This window comes from Gadus macrocephalus, chromosome 7, assembly GCF_031168955.1.
Source record: "Gadus macrocephalus chromosome 7, ASM3116895v1".
NCBI classification, from domain to species: domain Eukaryota; kingdom Metazoa; phylum Chordata; class Actinopteri; order Gadiformes; family Gadidae; genus Gadus; species Gadus macrocephalus.
Genome location: NC_082388.1, coordinates 22,823,951 through 22,840,100, shown reverse-complemented (window position 1 = coordinate 22,840,100; position 16,150 = coordinate 22,823,951). Strand labels below are relative to the sequence as shown.

Below are 16,150 nucleotides of genomic sequence, written 5' to 3'. Positions count from 1 at the left end.
GAGGGACTGACAGGTTTATTTGTAAAAGGGTTTAAAACACAAGATTTGCATCCAGAAAGGACCTAAATGATCAGAGGACTAACATGTACGGTGAAAGACAGACAGTGTTTGGGGCTTAATTTAAGACAGGGGGAGAGGGGAGAAATAACATACATGTGCCATCCAGGATTGGGCCATCCAGGATTGAAATTACTGGATGGCCCAGGCAACAATCAAACAAGGAAACTCTTTTCCTTTTTATTCTCTACCAAACTGTCAGAGATGCTTTTCCTTTACACTGAGTATAATAACTATTATACTGGTTTACCTTGACTGGTATAATAGTTATTATACTGAGTATGATAACTATTATACTCAGTGTAGACCATCAGGACTTTGTAGTAGTCATCCACAGCCATTCAAAGTGGTTAGACGTTTTTCACATGAAACCGATGATCTCAGTTAAGTTAGCCTGTTTGCATCCCATGGTCCATGCAAAGAGATAGTTTTGGATAATGAAATGTAAATGGACTGCATTTATATATATCACTTTTGTCCAAAGCGCTTTTCAATAAGCCTGACATTCAGCCATTCATGCACAAATTCACACGCCAACGGCTGAGTCAACCATTCACTGCGCGGACAGCCCTTTTGGAACAGTTAGGGTTAGGGGCCTTGCTCAGGGACACTTCGACACTAAGCCGGGGATCGAACTAGCAACCTTGCGGTTTCCAGCCTCCCCCGCTCTACCTCCTGAGCTACTGCCATCCATTATGAACCGCTGCTTTTCTCTTGGAAATACTAAAGCCTTCATAAAAAGGGACCCGGATGCCTTGACCGGCCTAACAGGCAATATGTTCATAAGGGCAACGATGAATCTAGTGCCTTGTTTGAACATCCCCTAGCCAACTTCCTGTTGATGAACCTCCCTCCACCTCACAGTCACAGCTCTCCGCCCAGAGGAGCCAATCAGAACAGGTTTCCACCTGCTTGAACGAGACGTGCCCTGACCATGAAAGACCACACAATCCAAACAAAATCATCACCACGGCCATGGCAGACAAAAAATGCAAGCCCACAAAGAACTACAAGTTAGAATATAAACCGTAATCGACAACATTCACATCAGAACAGTACAGCCGTGATAATAATAATGACGTGTCCGACCAAACACTCAAGTTTTAAACCTTCCTCACCATTAATGGTGAACTCTTTTTAACATGTAACTGATTGACGTATTGTTAACGATATGATTCTGTCTACTTAAAGAGTACGCCTTAGCTTTAAGCGTGTCACTGATTAGACGACATGCATGAACGACATGTATGTGCTCACCTCTAAAATCCCACACACCATTTAAATAAATAAACGATAGCACAATAACTTGTTGATTCAAGTGGCTTGTTGACATTTACACAAATACATTCACTATCACCGGGTAATGAATAATTCATATTGAAAGTAAGGCTGCAGGTAGGGTTAACCCATCTCTTATGCTCCATATAGGTCTACTGGTTGTCCACTTTAAAAGGAGCATATATGTTTGGTCCAAAAATCTATTTTAAGATATAAAGGACATATATTTTGTAGATTCGACATGCAAAACAGAGTAAAAATAACAATACTAAAACAATGAGCAAACTACTGTGAATATTTCATATCCAAATGAAACAAGGGAAAGACTGGAGACTGGGACGGTTCTAGATAGTTCTTTCTTTTGGTCCCAGCTCTCATGACATAAACATAAAGGTCAGGAACCTATCAAAACAAAGTACATGGTAAGCTGCCAAATTAACATGAACACGTTACGATATTATGCCACCAGTAGTTTGAAAATCTGCATTTTCTTGTGTTAGTTACATCACAGGTGGGAGTGTAGACAAGCAACACTTGCAACAGTCCATTGGGTAGACTGATGTACCCAACAGACATCTAGGTGGACACGCCCACTTGTGATGACACTAAAACAGGCAGCAGGGCTAATCAAACTCACCTGGTGGCATAATATCACGCCTTGATTGATTATAGAAATACGTATTTTTGGATTCATTGGCATGACACATTTCCCTCCTACAAATGAATGGCACACCAGTGTGCCTCCAACCCTGTAAACCACAGTTGTAAATTAAAATAATTAAAATAGAAACGTGATTTTTCACACCATGCGTAGCGTGATACAGAGGCAGGCGAAGAGAACCAGGAGAGCACAGAGCGCCTGGCGCGGATGAAATGAGCATGGAGTCCAGAACAGACAGGAGGATCGCATCTACCTTGACACGAATGGCTGGCAGGAACATGATTCAGACCCTTCAATATGACTTCCACTCGTCTGGTTACATGAAATTGTCCTTTGTAATGCTGCTTTTGAAATATTAAAGGAAAACCTGTATTGGAGTTTATTGCTGTCCATTTTCACACAAAATTTAAATTTTTGATTTTCGAATATAATATACTTAATTTTTCTCGGCACTTATAAGTACCATGTAAAAAGGATATTGAGTCATGACTACTCGTATAAATCCAACCATGGCTCTTTCCCATACATTCTGGCTCAGGTTTAAGGTTGAACATTCCCGCAAATGAAACTCTATTCTAAAAGTTTACAACTATTAGAATAGAAGAGACCTTTTATTGTCTCCCTTGGGGGTAATATGTCCTCTGAATTTGGCCCATCTCCTGGAGCAGTGGGCAGCTGCAGTATAGACCTGCAGACCCAATGCAGGTCCACTGCCAGTGCCTTGGTCAAGGGCACAGGCAGGAGAATTAAAGGTCCCATGGCATGCTACTTTATGGATGCTTTAATATAGATATTAGTGGGCCCCAAACACAGTATTTGAAGACGTTCCAGCCGTGGTGCAGAATTACAGCCACTCACACAGTGAGCTTTCTCAAAACGCGCCGTTTCGGTGTGGAGAGTGAGGAGAGAGGCGGGTCAAGGAGGCGGGTGGGGGTGTGGCCCTGAGCAGCTTGCTGCCACGGTACCATGCGCTCCGTTTACAGTGGATGTATCGCAATGGCGAGGTGCACACAGCCTTTGGCCGTGTTCTGTAAATATTCTATCTAGAACACTTCGGGTGCTCCGGCGGGAGTGCTGGAGCTTCATATCTAAATATTATCATATTATACATAGATATTTATATCAAATAATATTTATTATTACAGCCAAAAGCTGTGTGAGCCTCCAGACGATATTATGAATCTCAAACGACTGCGTCGGGTTCTCCGACGTCTCTGGTGCTTCCACATCAATCTGAAGTAGACTGAACCACGACATGGAGGAGAAAGGGATTGTCGAGCGCGGTTGTCTCCCGCCGGAGCCTCGCTGCCGAGGGACCACTGCCTCAGCAGCGGTCACCGTTAGGCACCACCGCCTCCTGCAGCGAGCATCGCCGAGGCGGTGGTCCCTTGGCAGCGGTCCCTCGGCAGCGGGAAGCGGGGCTCAAGCGGGAGACATTCACTGGCAACAATCCATTTCTCCTCCATGTCGTGGTTCATGTACTTCAGGGAGTCAAAGCCAAAGTTCCTTTCCCCCAATTCTGAGATAACCCCCACTACGAGTCTCGTTGTGGAAACACCAGAGACGATAGACCGACATGTAATGCGCCATAATACCAACAGCAGAACGGTTATCCAAATAACACTTGCGTTACAGTGTGTGTACACACACACACACACACACACACACACACACGGCGCTCGCACGGTCGTATCTCATTGGCGGGCCAAATTCTCTGAGCTGACAAGGCAGAGAAACGGGAGGTGGCATCTCCCCATATGACGACATACGGGGAAAATTCCAAAACGGCGCGTCTGAGCTTCGTTTTTTCAAAGGCGGAGCAGAATGCCTAGTGCTCGTTTTAGACCGAAGGAAATTTCTAGCTACTGGGGGAGCATAGGTAGGCTAGGGGAACTCGTATTAATGTTAGAAATGTTAGACCTAACATGCACGTCTTCTGGTGCAGGTGAAATCATGAGCAGCTGGGGGAAAGCCAAGGGGGAAAGAAGATGGGGAGAACCTTCACACACAGAAGACCGCAGCCGAGTTTGAACCCATGAATTCTGGGAGGCCACAAACATAGAATAGACAATGCATCAGTGATTTATCAAACACACATTTGTATCCAAAGTGAAATTGTATTTTTGTTTTGATAAGGTGGCACAACAACATAGTACAAGTATTACATCCTTTGTCATTTGTTCCATTCATAAAAAGCATGAAACTCAAGCTGGGAATTTGTTGCTACCAATATGTGCATTAATGCGTATTGAGCGAGTCCTAAGTGAAACTACAAACACTACATACAGAGTATAAACATAATTTAAGACATGATTCATTCAGCTCTTTGGTTACGAGTCATTTGGTAACAAGAAGCAAATGTCATTTAAAAGGGAAACAACTTGCAGCCGTGAAGAGCTTTTCCACCCAAACTATTAGCATATACACTCCAATAGCATCTGTGGGAAAAGTAAAGTCACACTTTGATATGCATCTTGAACGAAGAACACAGCTCTACTGTGTCGTAGGGTGTACTGAATGAAGAGCCTGAGGAAGCGTCTCAGAAGTGAAGAGTGAGGATAGAATAAAAGCCTGGTGTGAACCGTAGTAGCTGCTGATCGTAGGCCCCACGCAGGACTAAAGGCTGCCCAACGCACGAGTAAATTGCTGGTATTCGGAATTGCAGACGAGAAGCACTTTGCAGCAGTCCACAGGTTTGAGGAACATTCTAAAATGACATCAGAGAGTAAAAAAAAAAAAAAAAAATATCGATATTGGATGAATTGAGGCACTGAAAAACAAATATACATTCCAAGCTTGGAAATATTTTAAAGTGAAGCATACCAAAAAAAAAAGAAAGCATCAATCCATTTTTTTTTTACAACGATGAAAAGTAAGAGCATTTTTTCATCTTCCTGAACATGGACAGCCCAAGAGGGAATCCGCCTCACACACATCGTGTTGATTACTTTGAGGGCGGGACTTTTGTTTGACAGCACGGTTTGAGAGTCCTACGGCGACGAGCTCATCTTTTTCCAGACTTCATGTAGGAGGGGATGGCCCCGCGGGCCGTGAGCCCTTCAAAGCGTTTGTATGTGTAGTTGATGAACACCCAGTCCTTGTTCTTCAGGTCCGTCTCCGTCTGGTTGGACACAACTGGAGCAGCTGGGAAGAAATACACAAGAATGATATAGGGAGTCGGGCCTGGGAAAATATACAGGTACGTGATGGATTGATGCGTTGTCGATATGTCCTCACTTGTCGGCTGGAGAATATCGGAATCGGGGAACTCGTCAAAGTTCGACGTGTCGTCGATACTTTTGATCTCGATGGGAATAGCGGCGGGTCTCTCTCTGGAAGAACAAACGGAAATCATCAATGAACAGAAATGTCACTTTCGACGCGGCAGATCTAAAGTAAAGACCAAAGGTCCCACCTGATGTGGTCGTAATCCACCCCCTCAAAGAAGGCGTTGCTCTTGATCTCGTCCACTGTTGTGGCTCCGATCCGGTGCTCCTCTTCACAGCAGAACCTGCAGAGGCCGACATGAAGGCGCCACATCTCGTCAGCGCTTTGCAATGCAAACACGGTTGAACGGGTCACAGCCGGATTACACTCAAGCCAAAGTCAATGCCGCTCCTCAGAGACCCCAAAGTATGGAGGGACTCAGCCTCCCGATACGGTTCCTTGATGTACGTTTGAGGTCAGGCAGGCTATGCTGCCCCCTTGTGTACATTGGTAATGGGTCGTAGAAGCATAAACACAGGCAGCTCCGCAGAGATCCATGCCGTGTCTCTAGGCAAGCAAGCTGTATTGCAGGAGTGTATATCCCACTTAAGTGAAATGCCTGTTTAAACTCAAATTCAAACACTTTAAATTGTGTTTTTATGTGTTTTTGGGCTGACAGTTCCAAGAAGGAGGGTGTAGGTGTAATCCCCATGGTAACGACCCAGTGCAAATAAATCGTTTTTATAGCAAGTACGTGTTGTTGAATATGAATGTTTTAACGACCAATGTATTATGAAATGCGCCGCGCAATGCGACATTGTGCTGGTAGTGTCTGAGAAGCTACACCCTCTCGGTATGAGCGATCAACATTAATGCCCCGAGACGTAGCTCCACGCATCCACACAGAGCCGAGTGTCATCAAACCTTCTCTGCATTGCAGTCTAATCGCTGCGACTAACGGGCACGGGATTGGACCAGGGCTGCTATTTTAGACCATTTATATTATTTTAGTAACGGTGACAACGCAGCATGGATTGCTATGTTTAAGAATATAGACAACATACAAACACATTGAAAGCAACAAGTGATACGATTTCTGGTTCACTGGCACATGATACAACCTGCGTGGAGACAGGGTTCAAGCCCACACTGAAGCTGTACCTCAGGATGAGTTCCTTGGCCTTCTCGGAGATCGGTACTTCTGGGGGAAAGATGAGCGTCTCCTGCCAGTTCATCACCTTCCTGTACGTCTCCTGTGGGGTCTCTGAGCAGAACGGTGGGTATCCTGGGAAATCACATTAGATGCTCAGAATCCAATGAATCAAAAATGGCCTCTTTAGACTTAAACTTTGATGAAAATATTATGGAAATATTTCAAGCCTTCGCAGAGACAGCAATGCCCACAGAAGATCTACTGAAACATTTCCTCCTTCTGTTTCCAGAGGGCATTCACCTATTTTACTGCATTGAAGTGCATTGTAATGTTGTTAATATTGAGTTACTTGCCGCAATCGCCTCAATTCATGTTATTTGTTAAAAACTTTTTGAACCTTCAGATCACCAACATCGTGTTACACACAGTTGTTACGGTTTAAGTTCCTTTGTTTCATGACTGCAAATGGTCCATTTGTTGATCGGTTTATAGGTTAATTTGCAGACACAAGGACATTTGTAGACAGGGAAGACCCACTTGCTCAACTCCATAATGCAACATGTATATCTTAAAGAGGTGTTGCACAGTTACCTATCAGCATTTCATACATGATGACCCCCAGGCTCCACCAGTCACAGAGCTTGTTGTAACCGTTCTGCATGAACACCTCGGGAGCAATGTAGTCTGGGGTGCCCACCGTGGAGAAGGCCTGTTCAGGAGGATTCAGAGAAGGGCAATGGGTTAGCACGATATGTTAGGAGAAAACATTGATTTTCGAGGGTTAGGAACACAGAATGAATACCATAGAAGCTTCAGTGACTATGTGACATACAATATATTGCCTTTGCACCAATTTTTCAAGAATCGGATCCTCACCAGCTGTCTCCGGTTCCGCTTCCACGTCTCTGCTTTCCTCTTTGAGTTCATATTCTGAAACGCTGAATAGAGCCATGGTACATTTGAAATGAGTCTGCTCAAATAAATGCACTCCCTTCCATAAACATAGAAAATGTGAACATGATCTACATCAGGGGTCTCAAACCCTCGGGATGATATTTTGTGGCCCCCTACTTGACATCAAAGTTTAGTGTTGGTGTAGGGTGTTGGGTGACCAGATGTCCTGGTTTTGCCAGTTTGACAGTCCCAATTTTGAGTTGCGTGTCCTGAGTCCCGACAAAAGCCAAAGGACGCTAAAATGTCCCGGATTCCACCAACCACTATGAAACGTCCCCCGTTGTCAGCGATTACATAGCCAACGTGATCTAATTATAGCCCGATCATAAACTCAGATTGGGACAGTTGTGCTACTTTTTTTTGTGGGATACTTGATGTGGCCCAGCCTGACCCGGACTCTACCTCCAGCGGCCCCCAGGTAAGTTGAGTTTGAGACCCCTGATCTCCATGATATACATGACGGCGTCACTGACTTTGTTTACTGAGGTCGCTGGGCAGGCTGTGGTTCAGGTTCTTGTAGAACTCGGTGCGGTGGGCTCTCTTCAGCCCCGTACACAGGCCGAAGTCTGACAGCTTCACGTGACCCTGGGACCATGGCGAGGGGATCACCGTTAAACACGTTCTTTACATGCACTTATCGTCGTACAAACACAAACGAGCCATGTTGATATTGGCTGCGAGCTCGTCGCCCGGTCCCTACCCTGGAGTCCAGCAGCAGGTTGTCGGGCTTGATGTCTCGGTGGATGAAGCTCAGCTGGTGGATGGAGTCGATGGCCAGCACGGTCTCCGCTATGTAGAACTGGGTGGCCTCCTCTGTCAGGGTGTCCTTCTTCATCAACAGCGTCATCATGTCGCCTGTGTGAAGAGGCACAAGGATGGCGCTGAGAACAGAGACGGCTGCTAGGTGGCTAAGGCCCTGCCGTGAGGATTCCATCCAAATAACCGCTGCTCACAAGACGTTTCTACACTGCCAAATATGCCCGTCTTATGCACGCCTTTTTCCCGGCATGGTCCCCGAGTTAACACTGTCCAAGGTAAATTGCCTGCTTGAGCTAGCACCCAAATTGACCCTCCCGGACCCTACACACATTGGCGGTTTCATTTTGATGTAAATGAGATTAGATGGCTCCGCGGTTCCAGGGAGGGGGGATTGGGTATTGCTGCGTTGTCTCTACAACAGAGACAACGCAGCAATATCAACATGAGTAGTTCTAACTGGAGAGACAAGTAATTCCGCGAGTGGCTGACCACCATGGGAGAGAAGGTGATGCAGTTGCATTTAACGAAGACGTGGAAAGATGGTGCGATCTACGAGAAAGACAGACAGAAGAGGAACGTTCCTTATGAGGCTTTTGTCCGAATAAAAAAAACAAGTGGTCAGCCAAATAGAGAATATGTTGGTGATTTTGCACTTGTAAATAGTTATTCGCGTTTGTATGCCACACTCGGACGTGAACTCATTCTTGCATTTAGGCGTCTTCATTTATAAAAAAATTAAAACATACGGGAGTATGCAAATTATTCTAAAGAGGCCTAGACTCCGTACGTAGCCCCGCCTTCTCCAGTAAACTAAGAAAGCTGGCGCTGTGACGAATGGTGGATTTTTCCCCCTTGGTTTCACACAGGCAAGACGGTGAAATTGCCGGGAGTGCCAAGCCGCGACCGAACCGGCAGTGTAAAAATGCCTATAGACTAACAGTTATGGGGTTTAACCAATGGAATCATTATGGACTAGACCAATTTGCAAAAGTGCATTACTCTGGAATCTCGTTTCATTTCTAAAGGGCGGTTTCAACTTGCACAGACCAAAAAGCCTTGTGACGCAATTGGATGGACCTATGACCAATCAGAGGAACGGAACCTGTGACACATCAGTGGCAGCCGTTTTTGGTTGCCTCGAGTCATCGTACTAAACCCGCCCCATTTTACATAAAACTGTTGTGATTGGTCCGCTTGAAATCTATCTGAACGGGAGGGAAGCCAGACATGTAAAGACCAACAGCAGGAAGCCCTACCTCCTGGTAGGAACTCCATGATGAGGTAAAGGTTCAACTTGTCCTGGAAGCTGTAGAACATTTTGACGACCCAAAGACTGTCTGCTTCGACCAGGATGTCCCTCTCCGCTCGAATGTGTCCGATCTAAAGACAACGTCATACTCATAATTCAAATAATGTCCACACAACGACTCTTAAATATAGAATACCGCACATACCATACTACAATTCAATGACCAGACCAGGCAAGTACAGCCTTTTCAAATTTTCATGATAAATAAATACCCAACCAAATAAAATACTTTGATAGAGAACGAATCTAGCACAATATTACAACATTAAATTAAATACAAGGATTATTTTCTAAGTCAGCCAGGATACGTTGGCCATATTTTGTTATATCTAGGCTGGATACGAACGAAGTACCAGCTCTTTGGTGGGAAGAATTCGGCAGCGGAAGAGATCCAGCTTTGATATTCGAAATACAGGTACCAGTAAAAGGTGCTCTTTTGCATTGGACAAGCTTTGTAAATTAATTGAGTTCTCTAGTCTTGAAATGTTAGGTAGGGCCACTTTAAGTACCTGTTCCTTTTCCAGCATATCAGCTTTCCGAAGAATCTTCATTGCATATACATGTCCCGTGTCTTTCTTCTGCACCAGACGAACCTTCAAGGAAACAGAGAGTCGTGTTAAACCAACAGACCCTCCATGAATACCAGGGTTCATTCTTGGACGAGGAAACTATGATGAAAAATGTTCAGCAAGGTCGCTTCATCATTTCATAACTCAACGGCCATGAATGACAAAAGAGAATACGTTGGAATGGAACCGCGATGGGGTTACGCAACACAATATCGTGAAGCTGTGCCTTTGTGCAACAACCTTGATTAAATGATTGGGGCTCCAAACCAGTTCCATCGACTAGTCCTAAACCCTCTTTAAACTGCACGCTCTGGTGCCCATTTCTTCTGAACGGCGTTAGGTGTACAGCCCTGAATCGCCTCATTCTTGGTAAGAAGCCCGGGCGCCCTGGCCCGGTCCAATCAGGGTTCTTAAGGGTGGGACCAAGTACCTCTGGCTGGCCTTGATTGGCTAAAGCCGGACCAGCCATTGGCCGTCGAAACTCAAGAGCAGGCCATGACGGAATCAAACAGACATCGCAGTGGTCACGATGACAATGGACATCTGCAGATGCAGTTTTAAGAAGCTGTATTAAAGCGGAACTGTCGCAACTATTTTGGTATTTCTTCATTTTTCGAGTTTCGGGTTTGTGTTTCTCACTCGGACCAGACTTTTTTTTAATATGTCTAATATTGAGCGCCTCAGCTATGGCAGTTGTGAAACGGGCTGCAATGTAACGCATGGGGAAATAGCGCCCTGTCTGCATTACATCACCTCAGAGTGCTTTGAGTTGTTATTGTAAGTGTGTGAAAACATTATGGAAAGCACCCTACCAAGAAAAATACCTTTTTGCTTTACCATGTTTCGCTCAAAAGGGAAGACTCGCTTTGAAACCTTGTGAGAGTTTACTTTTGGCAGGATGAGAAAAGTGGAAACGTGGGAGAGATGAGTGCCGGCAAGAGTTTGTTGTGATGTAGAACAGAGAGCGGTCAAGTGTTATCCAAAAGATTTGGGTGAAGGAGAGAGTTGAGATTGAGATAACAATAGGGAGATTTCCTTCAACAACTCAACAACGAGATTTCAGAGAGAGACTTTTCCTTGACCGAGACATGGGCAGACACATTAACAAGGAAAAAGGAAAAAAGTCAGAATCCCCTGAAGGGATTTTTAGACATTAATAAAACCTGAGCCTGTAAGTGGCCGAAACAAGCACTTTGAAAGGACGTACATTGACAGGGTGCAGTTTCCCCAAGGGTTACATTGCAGCCTGTTTCACAACTGCAACAACTGAGGCGCTCTCGCCTACTATTGGAAATTCAAAAGAAATGTGTCCGTATTGGTCACTTAGACCCAAAATTATGGAATATAGGATCCATGTAAACGATCCAAAAGTTATCCTCAAACAAATGTCATTGACCCAAAACAATTTAGCCTCCCTATAAAATGTTGATTTATTTGACAATGATATGTTATTGTAGTCTGTGGTGACCAAAGATAAACAGCCTCCTACCTCTCCAAAAGCCCCTCTTCCGATGACCTTCAGGGACTCAAAGTCCTCCAGGCCGAGCCGGGTGCGTTTCAGCCGAAGGAACTCGGTCTCCTTCCTGGCATGTTGAGATCTTCTGACCCGTTTCTGGTGAAGCAGAAAAAAAAAAATCATATTAATAATACAGTATTTTTTCTCAGGAAATTGAATTGTACTATACGATGTTGTGTGGGCATGTCAAATAATAAATAAGGGGATAAAAAATTTCTGGGAGATCTTAGAATTTAAGGTTATAGAGAAGACATTAAAGGATTCGTCTGGTTTTCCATTACCCTGTGTTAATGGTTGACAGTGTCTATGTCGAGAAGTAAATCAGCAATGATATTTGTTAAACTCCCACCCTCTTGCTGGGTTCACTATTTGTTTTGTACAACACAAGTCTATGCATAAGAACTGTCCTGGTTGGTAGTTATCTCCAGTAGTGCCCACATAAGAACTGACCTGGTCAGGAAGTTTTCTCAAGTAGTGCCCACATAAGAACTGACATGGTTAGGTCGTTTTCTCTTATAGTGCCCACTTAAATACTGTCATGGTTAGGTCGTTTTCTCTTATAGTGCCCACTTAAATACTGTCGTGGTTAGGTCGTTTTCTCTTATAGTGCCCACTTAAATACTGTCGTGGTTAGGTCGTTTTCTCCGAACAAACAATTCCACAAGTTGAAAGGTTGCAATGTGTAACATTTTAGCCAGCTCGTAGCTTAAAATAACCTGGCGATATCTTTCCTGAATGCTGACCGTTAGAGATTTCATTAAAGTTATCAATAATAACTCCTCCCATAGCTGATGTATTCTACAAACAAGTAATACTGGCCAACCAGTACCGCTCAAAGGTAGGAACCGTCTCAACATTACCAAATCACCTCCCACCCACGCAGCCGTCACAGCTGAGCTACGCTAGTTTGTGACATATGCTGTTGCTATGACAGTATTTTACAAGTATTTTTAGATTGTGAGCCAGTACTATGTGTTCAACAAGGCCAAAATACGAACTTACGTCTTCATCGGCCAATCCCTCTTGATCCATCACCTTTTCTAACTTCTGCTGTCTGAAAACAAGTCAATAGGAAATGTTGTTACTTGATTGATTACTTGTAGATAAACTGTAGCCCATTATTTACATATGGCGGCAGCAGGTGGACAAGGAAATAAAAATGTAAAGTCAACAAAACATACATTGGAAATTGTTCCAATGTAAAACAAGTTTGTACATTGGAGTGCGGTCGCATTCAATTTTGTAAAGCAAGATAACAATTGAAATGCATTCCAAACACAACACCTTACCTCATCTCCCTTTCCTCGTGCTGTGCTATTAGGTTACTGTAGAAGTTCTCCAGGGTCACTTTGGCCATGGTCACTCTGTCTTTAGTGTGGTTACTCATGGAGGAACAGGAGCTCGGGCCCGTCATTGCCATGGTACCTGGATGGAGCCAACACAGTTTTGGTTTCAGTTTCTAAGCGGACTGAGAAACGGATAATACTGCACAGTGGTAGACTACAGTAACAGTAGGGCTGTACGCAACCCTGAACTTTCTAAGTTGACTCCCAATTCACCAGTTCAAGAGCATAATTCAACCATTCAGGTTAAAGAGACAAATCAACCAGTCAAACAGGCTGGTCACAGGGATAAGGCAAGTTAAGGTAAGTTAAGGCGACAGGCACACTTTATCCCACCATAACAACCATACTGTATCGGAAAACAAGCATTGGATATGAGATGGATGGGCTATTGACAGCACAATAATAAAAGGAATCTAAAGCGGGGGTAAGGCTCGGTTGTTGACACATGACTTTGTTGATTTACATTGTACATTGTGTTGCCTACAGTCAAATGGACTGATTAGGCGTCCGGCTACAAAACCTAGACAAACAATTCAGAATGTGAACTCTCAAGATCAGGAGGGTCCAAAGAAGCTAGAACACGAAAAAGCTCAGAATTTTCCGAGGAAAGGTGACCCTAGTTCTGAAATGTTACATGGTATCACAGGACAGGGAGCAAGGAGGCCAAACACCACCATTATACTCATTGAAGAGAGCCCTGGAGATTAATCAGATAGCGGTGTTTCCCCTAGATGGTTTCCAGAAGCGGTATGAAGTAAGCGGGTGCTCCGTGCCACGACGAGGCATTCGTGTGCACACCGCCGTGGAACAGTGCTACCACACCAATGAGGCTAGTGCGTGTACCGACGCTGAAATGGCCTCAAACAAACACCTTGGTTGGAGCTTTTCATTTTCCTTGGCTTCTCATAAAATAGGTAACAGACACCCTATCCAGACTGCGTGTCTTCTTCCTGCACCCACCTCTTTTCTACCTACCATCTCCTCTCCTCGCTCAGTTCATACCCTCTCCTCTCCTCGCTCAGTTCATACCCTCTCCAAGCTCAGTTCATACCCTCTCCTCTCCTCGCTCAGTTCATACCCTCTCCTAGCTACTCTTAGCTCAGTTCATACCCTCTCCTCTCCTGGCTCAGTTCCTACCCTCTCCTCTCCTAGCTCAGTTCCTACCCTCTCCTAGCTACTCCTAGCTCAGTTCCTACCCTCTCCTCTCCTAGCTCCTCCTCGCTCAGTTCATACCCTCTCCTCTCCTCGCTCAGTTCATACTCTCTCCTAGCTCAGTTCCTACCCTCTCCTCTCCTGGCTCAGTTCCTACCCTCTCCTCTCCTCGCTCAGTTCCTACCCTCTCCTAGCTACTCCTAGCTCAGTTCCTACCCTCTCCTCTCCTAGCTCCTCCTCGCTCAGTTCCTACCCTCTCCTCCTCTTTAGGTTCTCCCATCTCCTATCTCAAACTCTCCTACACTAAGTGACTTCCTGTCTAATAAGGGAGTACTTAACAAGTACTGAATGAGGCAAACTATATTAATCATAATTAATCATATTTCATCATTAAGAGGGCATATGTTTTCTAAGAATATATAAAATGCTTACACAGATGTTAAAATGGGAAGTAATGGGATTCATCTGTCTTGATAATGTACTGTCTGCAAGAATGCAGCCTTTCAGCAAAAACAGGAAACAAAAAACGAAGGTTCACATCATGCGTGGTAAATATAAATAAACACGCAGCCATAGCAGTAGGTTATTTTGTCATATTACTTGTTGTAAAAGTACTAGTACTGCTTATTTCGTTATATCTGTGAGGAATTAAGTTACTAATATATATCCGAAAGTATATTAGCAACAGAATACTTTTGTAATGCGTTACCTCCCACTTAGTCAATATGCACCCTTACCCAAGCCATTATGACGCCTTGACAGTTAAAGAAAGTTTTTTTCTAATTAATGCGGAAAAAATAAAATCCTGTCATTGGCATTGAACATGGTTAGACATATTTGTTTTGAAATTGTGTTTTCCATTTTACTTTGACAACTCCATTGATTTTCCCTATCATGCCTTGGTTTTTGTTAACTCCATTTGGGTTGATTGAAGCAAACAAGACTGCGGTTATCATGAACTATCAGAAGAGGCATTGACAATATCCCCACTGTCGTCATATCCCCCTCCCCCGAGCAGAAAACACGGCGGTTGTCGGACTTTGAAAGCCTGGACATGTCGGCTGCCTTGAGCAGAAAAACGTTCAAGCATGTGTCGCCAACAGGGACTGTAATGTTGTCTTAACTTAAGCTAGGATGCAACGCTAAGCAGGCAACTTTCCCTCGCTCACTGCTGAGCAAAACTAAAGACAAACGCACACAGTTATTTTGTCCATTAAAGCGAGAGATAAAGACAACTATAGGGATCGTAGGATGTCTCCAACGACCCCTCCTGAACCCGGAAAGTAGGCAGAGCCTGACATTTGCATTCTACCTTCAGGTTCCCACCTGGATAACAACACGGAGCGCTGGGTCCCACACCGTGTCACACACAAAGCTGATCGTTTCTTAACACACCCAGATCATCACAACTTGTTCCTAACACGTCTATACAACTACCATCCTAATATCAACCACAACAAACTTGTAACGTAGTCGTGAAGCCTGATCGCAGCACTTCACTTTGATCCACCAGTCCAGTGTAGCTAGTCGCATAGCAGAGCCTCTTAGCGGAGCAGCTCTCAAATAGAAGCAAACTAAAAACTTTAAACCTTTTTATCTTGTGGTGAATGTCGCAGCTTAAGCCCAACAGCTCCCACGTTAGGTGATATGTGTGTGTAGGGTTCAACGCCGTGGGAAGGTGAGGTAGCAAGCGCTAACTAACGTGAGTTAGTACTAGTGAGTGCCAATCCAACCCAGCTAATTTGTTTACAACGTCTTGAAATGTTGTCATAAAGTCTAAGTTACACTGCAACAACTCGAACAAAGGTCCCTGTACGTTACGGCCATGGTTAGATATAGTGTGGCATAGTTTTTGTTGTTGACTTACGGTCGAAGGATCGCTCGTGTCCGTCTTTACTTCCCTTACTTTGGTCCAACTGAGGATGAGGATGATGAGGATGAGGGCGATGACGCGCAGTACGGAAGAGGAGCGCTGCCAAAACATTTTCAAAACGTCAAGAGCGCAAACGTTTTGTGTACTCCTTCCTTCTGACACATTCGTAGTAGTCATTTTGAAACAAAAGAATAGTTTTTTTTTTATTATTATTGTTTCATAACATAAGGAAGCTACCAAAAGGACCACCAATACATCTGTTATAAATACAGTACTATTAATAAGTCATAGGAATCTATCACATTGGATTCTGAAA

General features: G+C 44.3%; 1 protein-coding gene across 1 annotated transcript; it reads right to left on the bottom strand.

Annotated features, from left to right (window-relative positions):
* Nucleotides 1-4,093: 4,093 nt before the first annotated feature.
* On the bottom strand, nucleotides 4,094-15,952 carry stk38a (serine/threonine kinase 38a). Its single transcript, XM_060057441.1, has 14 exons — nucleotides 15,829-15,952; nucleotides 12,753-12,888; nucleotides 12,466-12,517; nucleotides 11,437-11,559; nucleotides 9,888-9,971; nucleotides 9,326-9,449; nucleotides 8,011-8,165; nucleotides 7,784-7,895; nucleotides 7,233-7,294; nucleotides 6,948-7,065; nucleotides 6,365-6,488; nucleotides 5,412-5,507; nucleotides 5,234-5,328; nucleotides 4,094-5,140 (listed from the first exon to the last, which is right to left on the bottom strand). Exons 2-14 carry the CDS (start codon nucleotides 12,881-12,883, stop codon nucleotides 5,001-5,003), a joined length of 1,416 nt encoding a protein of 471 aa, XP_059913424.1. The 5' UTR covers nucleotides 12,884-12,888; nucleotides 15,829-15,952; the 3' UTR covers nucleotides 4,094-5,000.
* Nucleotides 15,953-16,150: the final 198 nt, after the last annotated feature.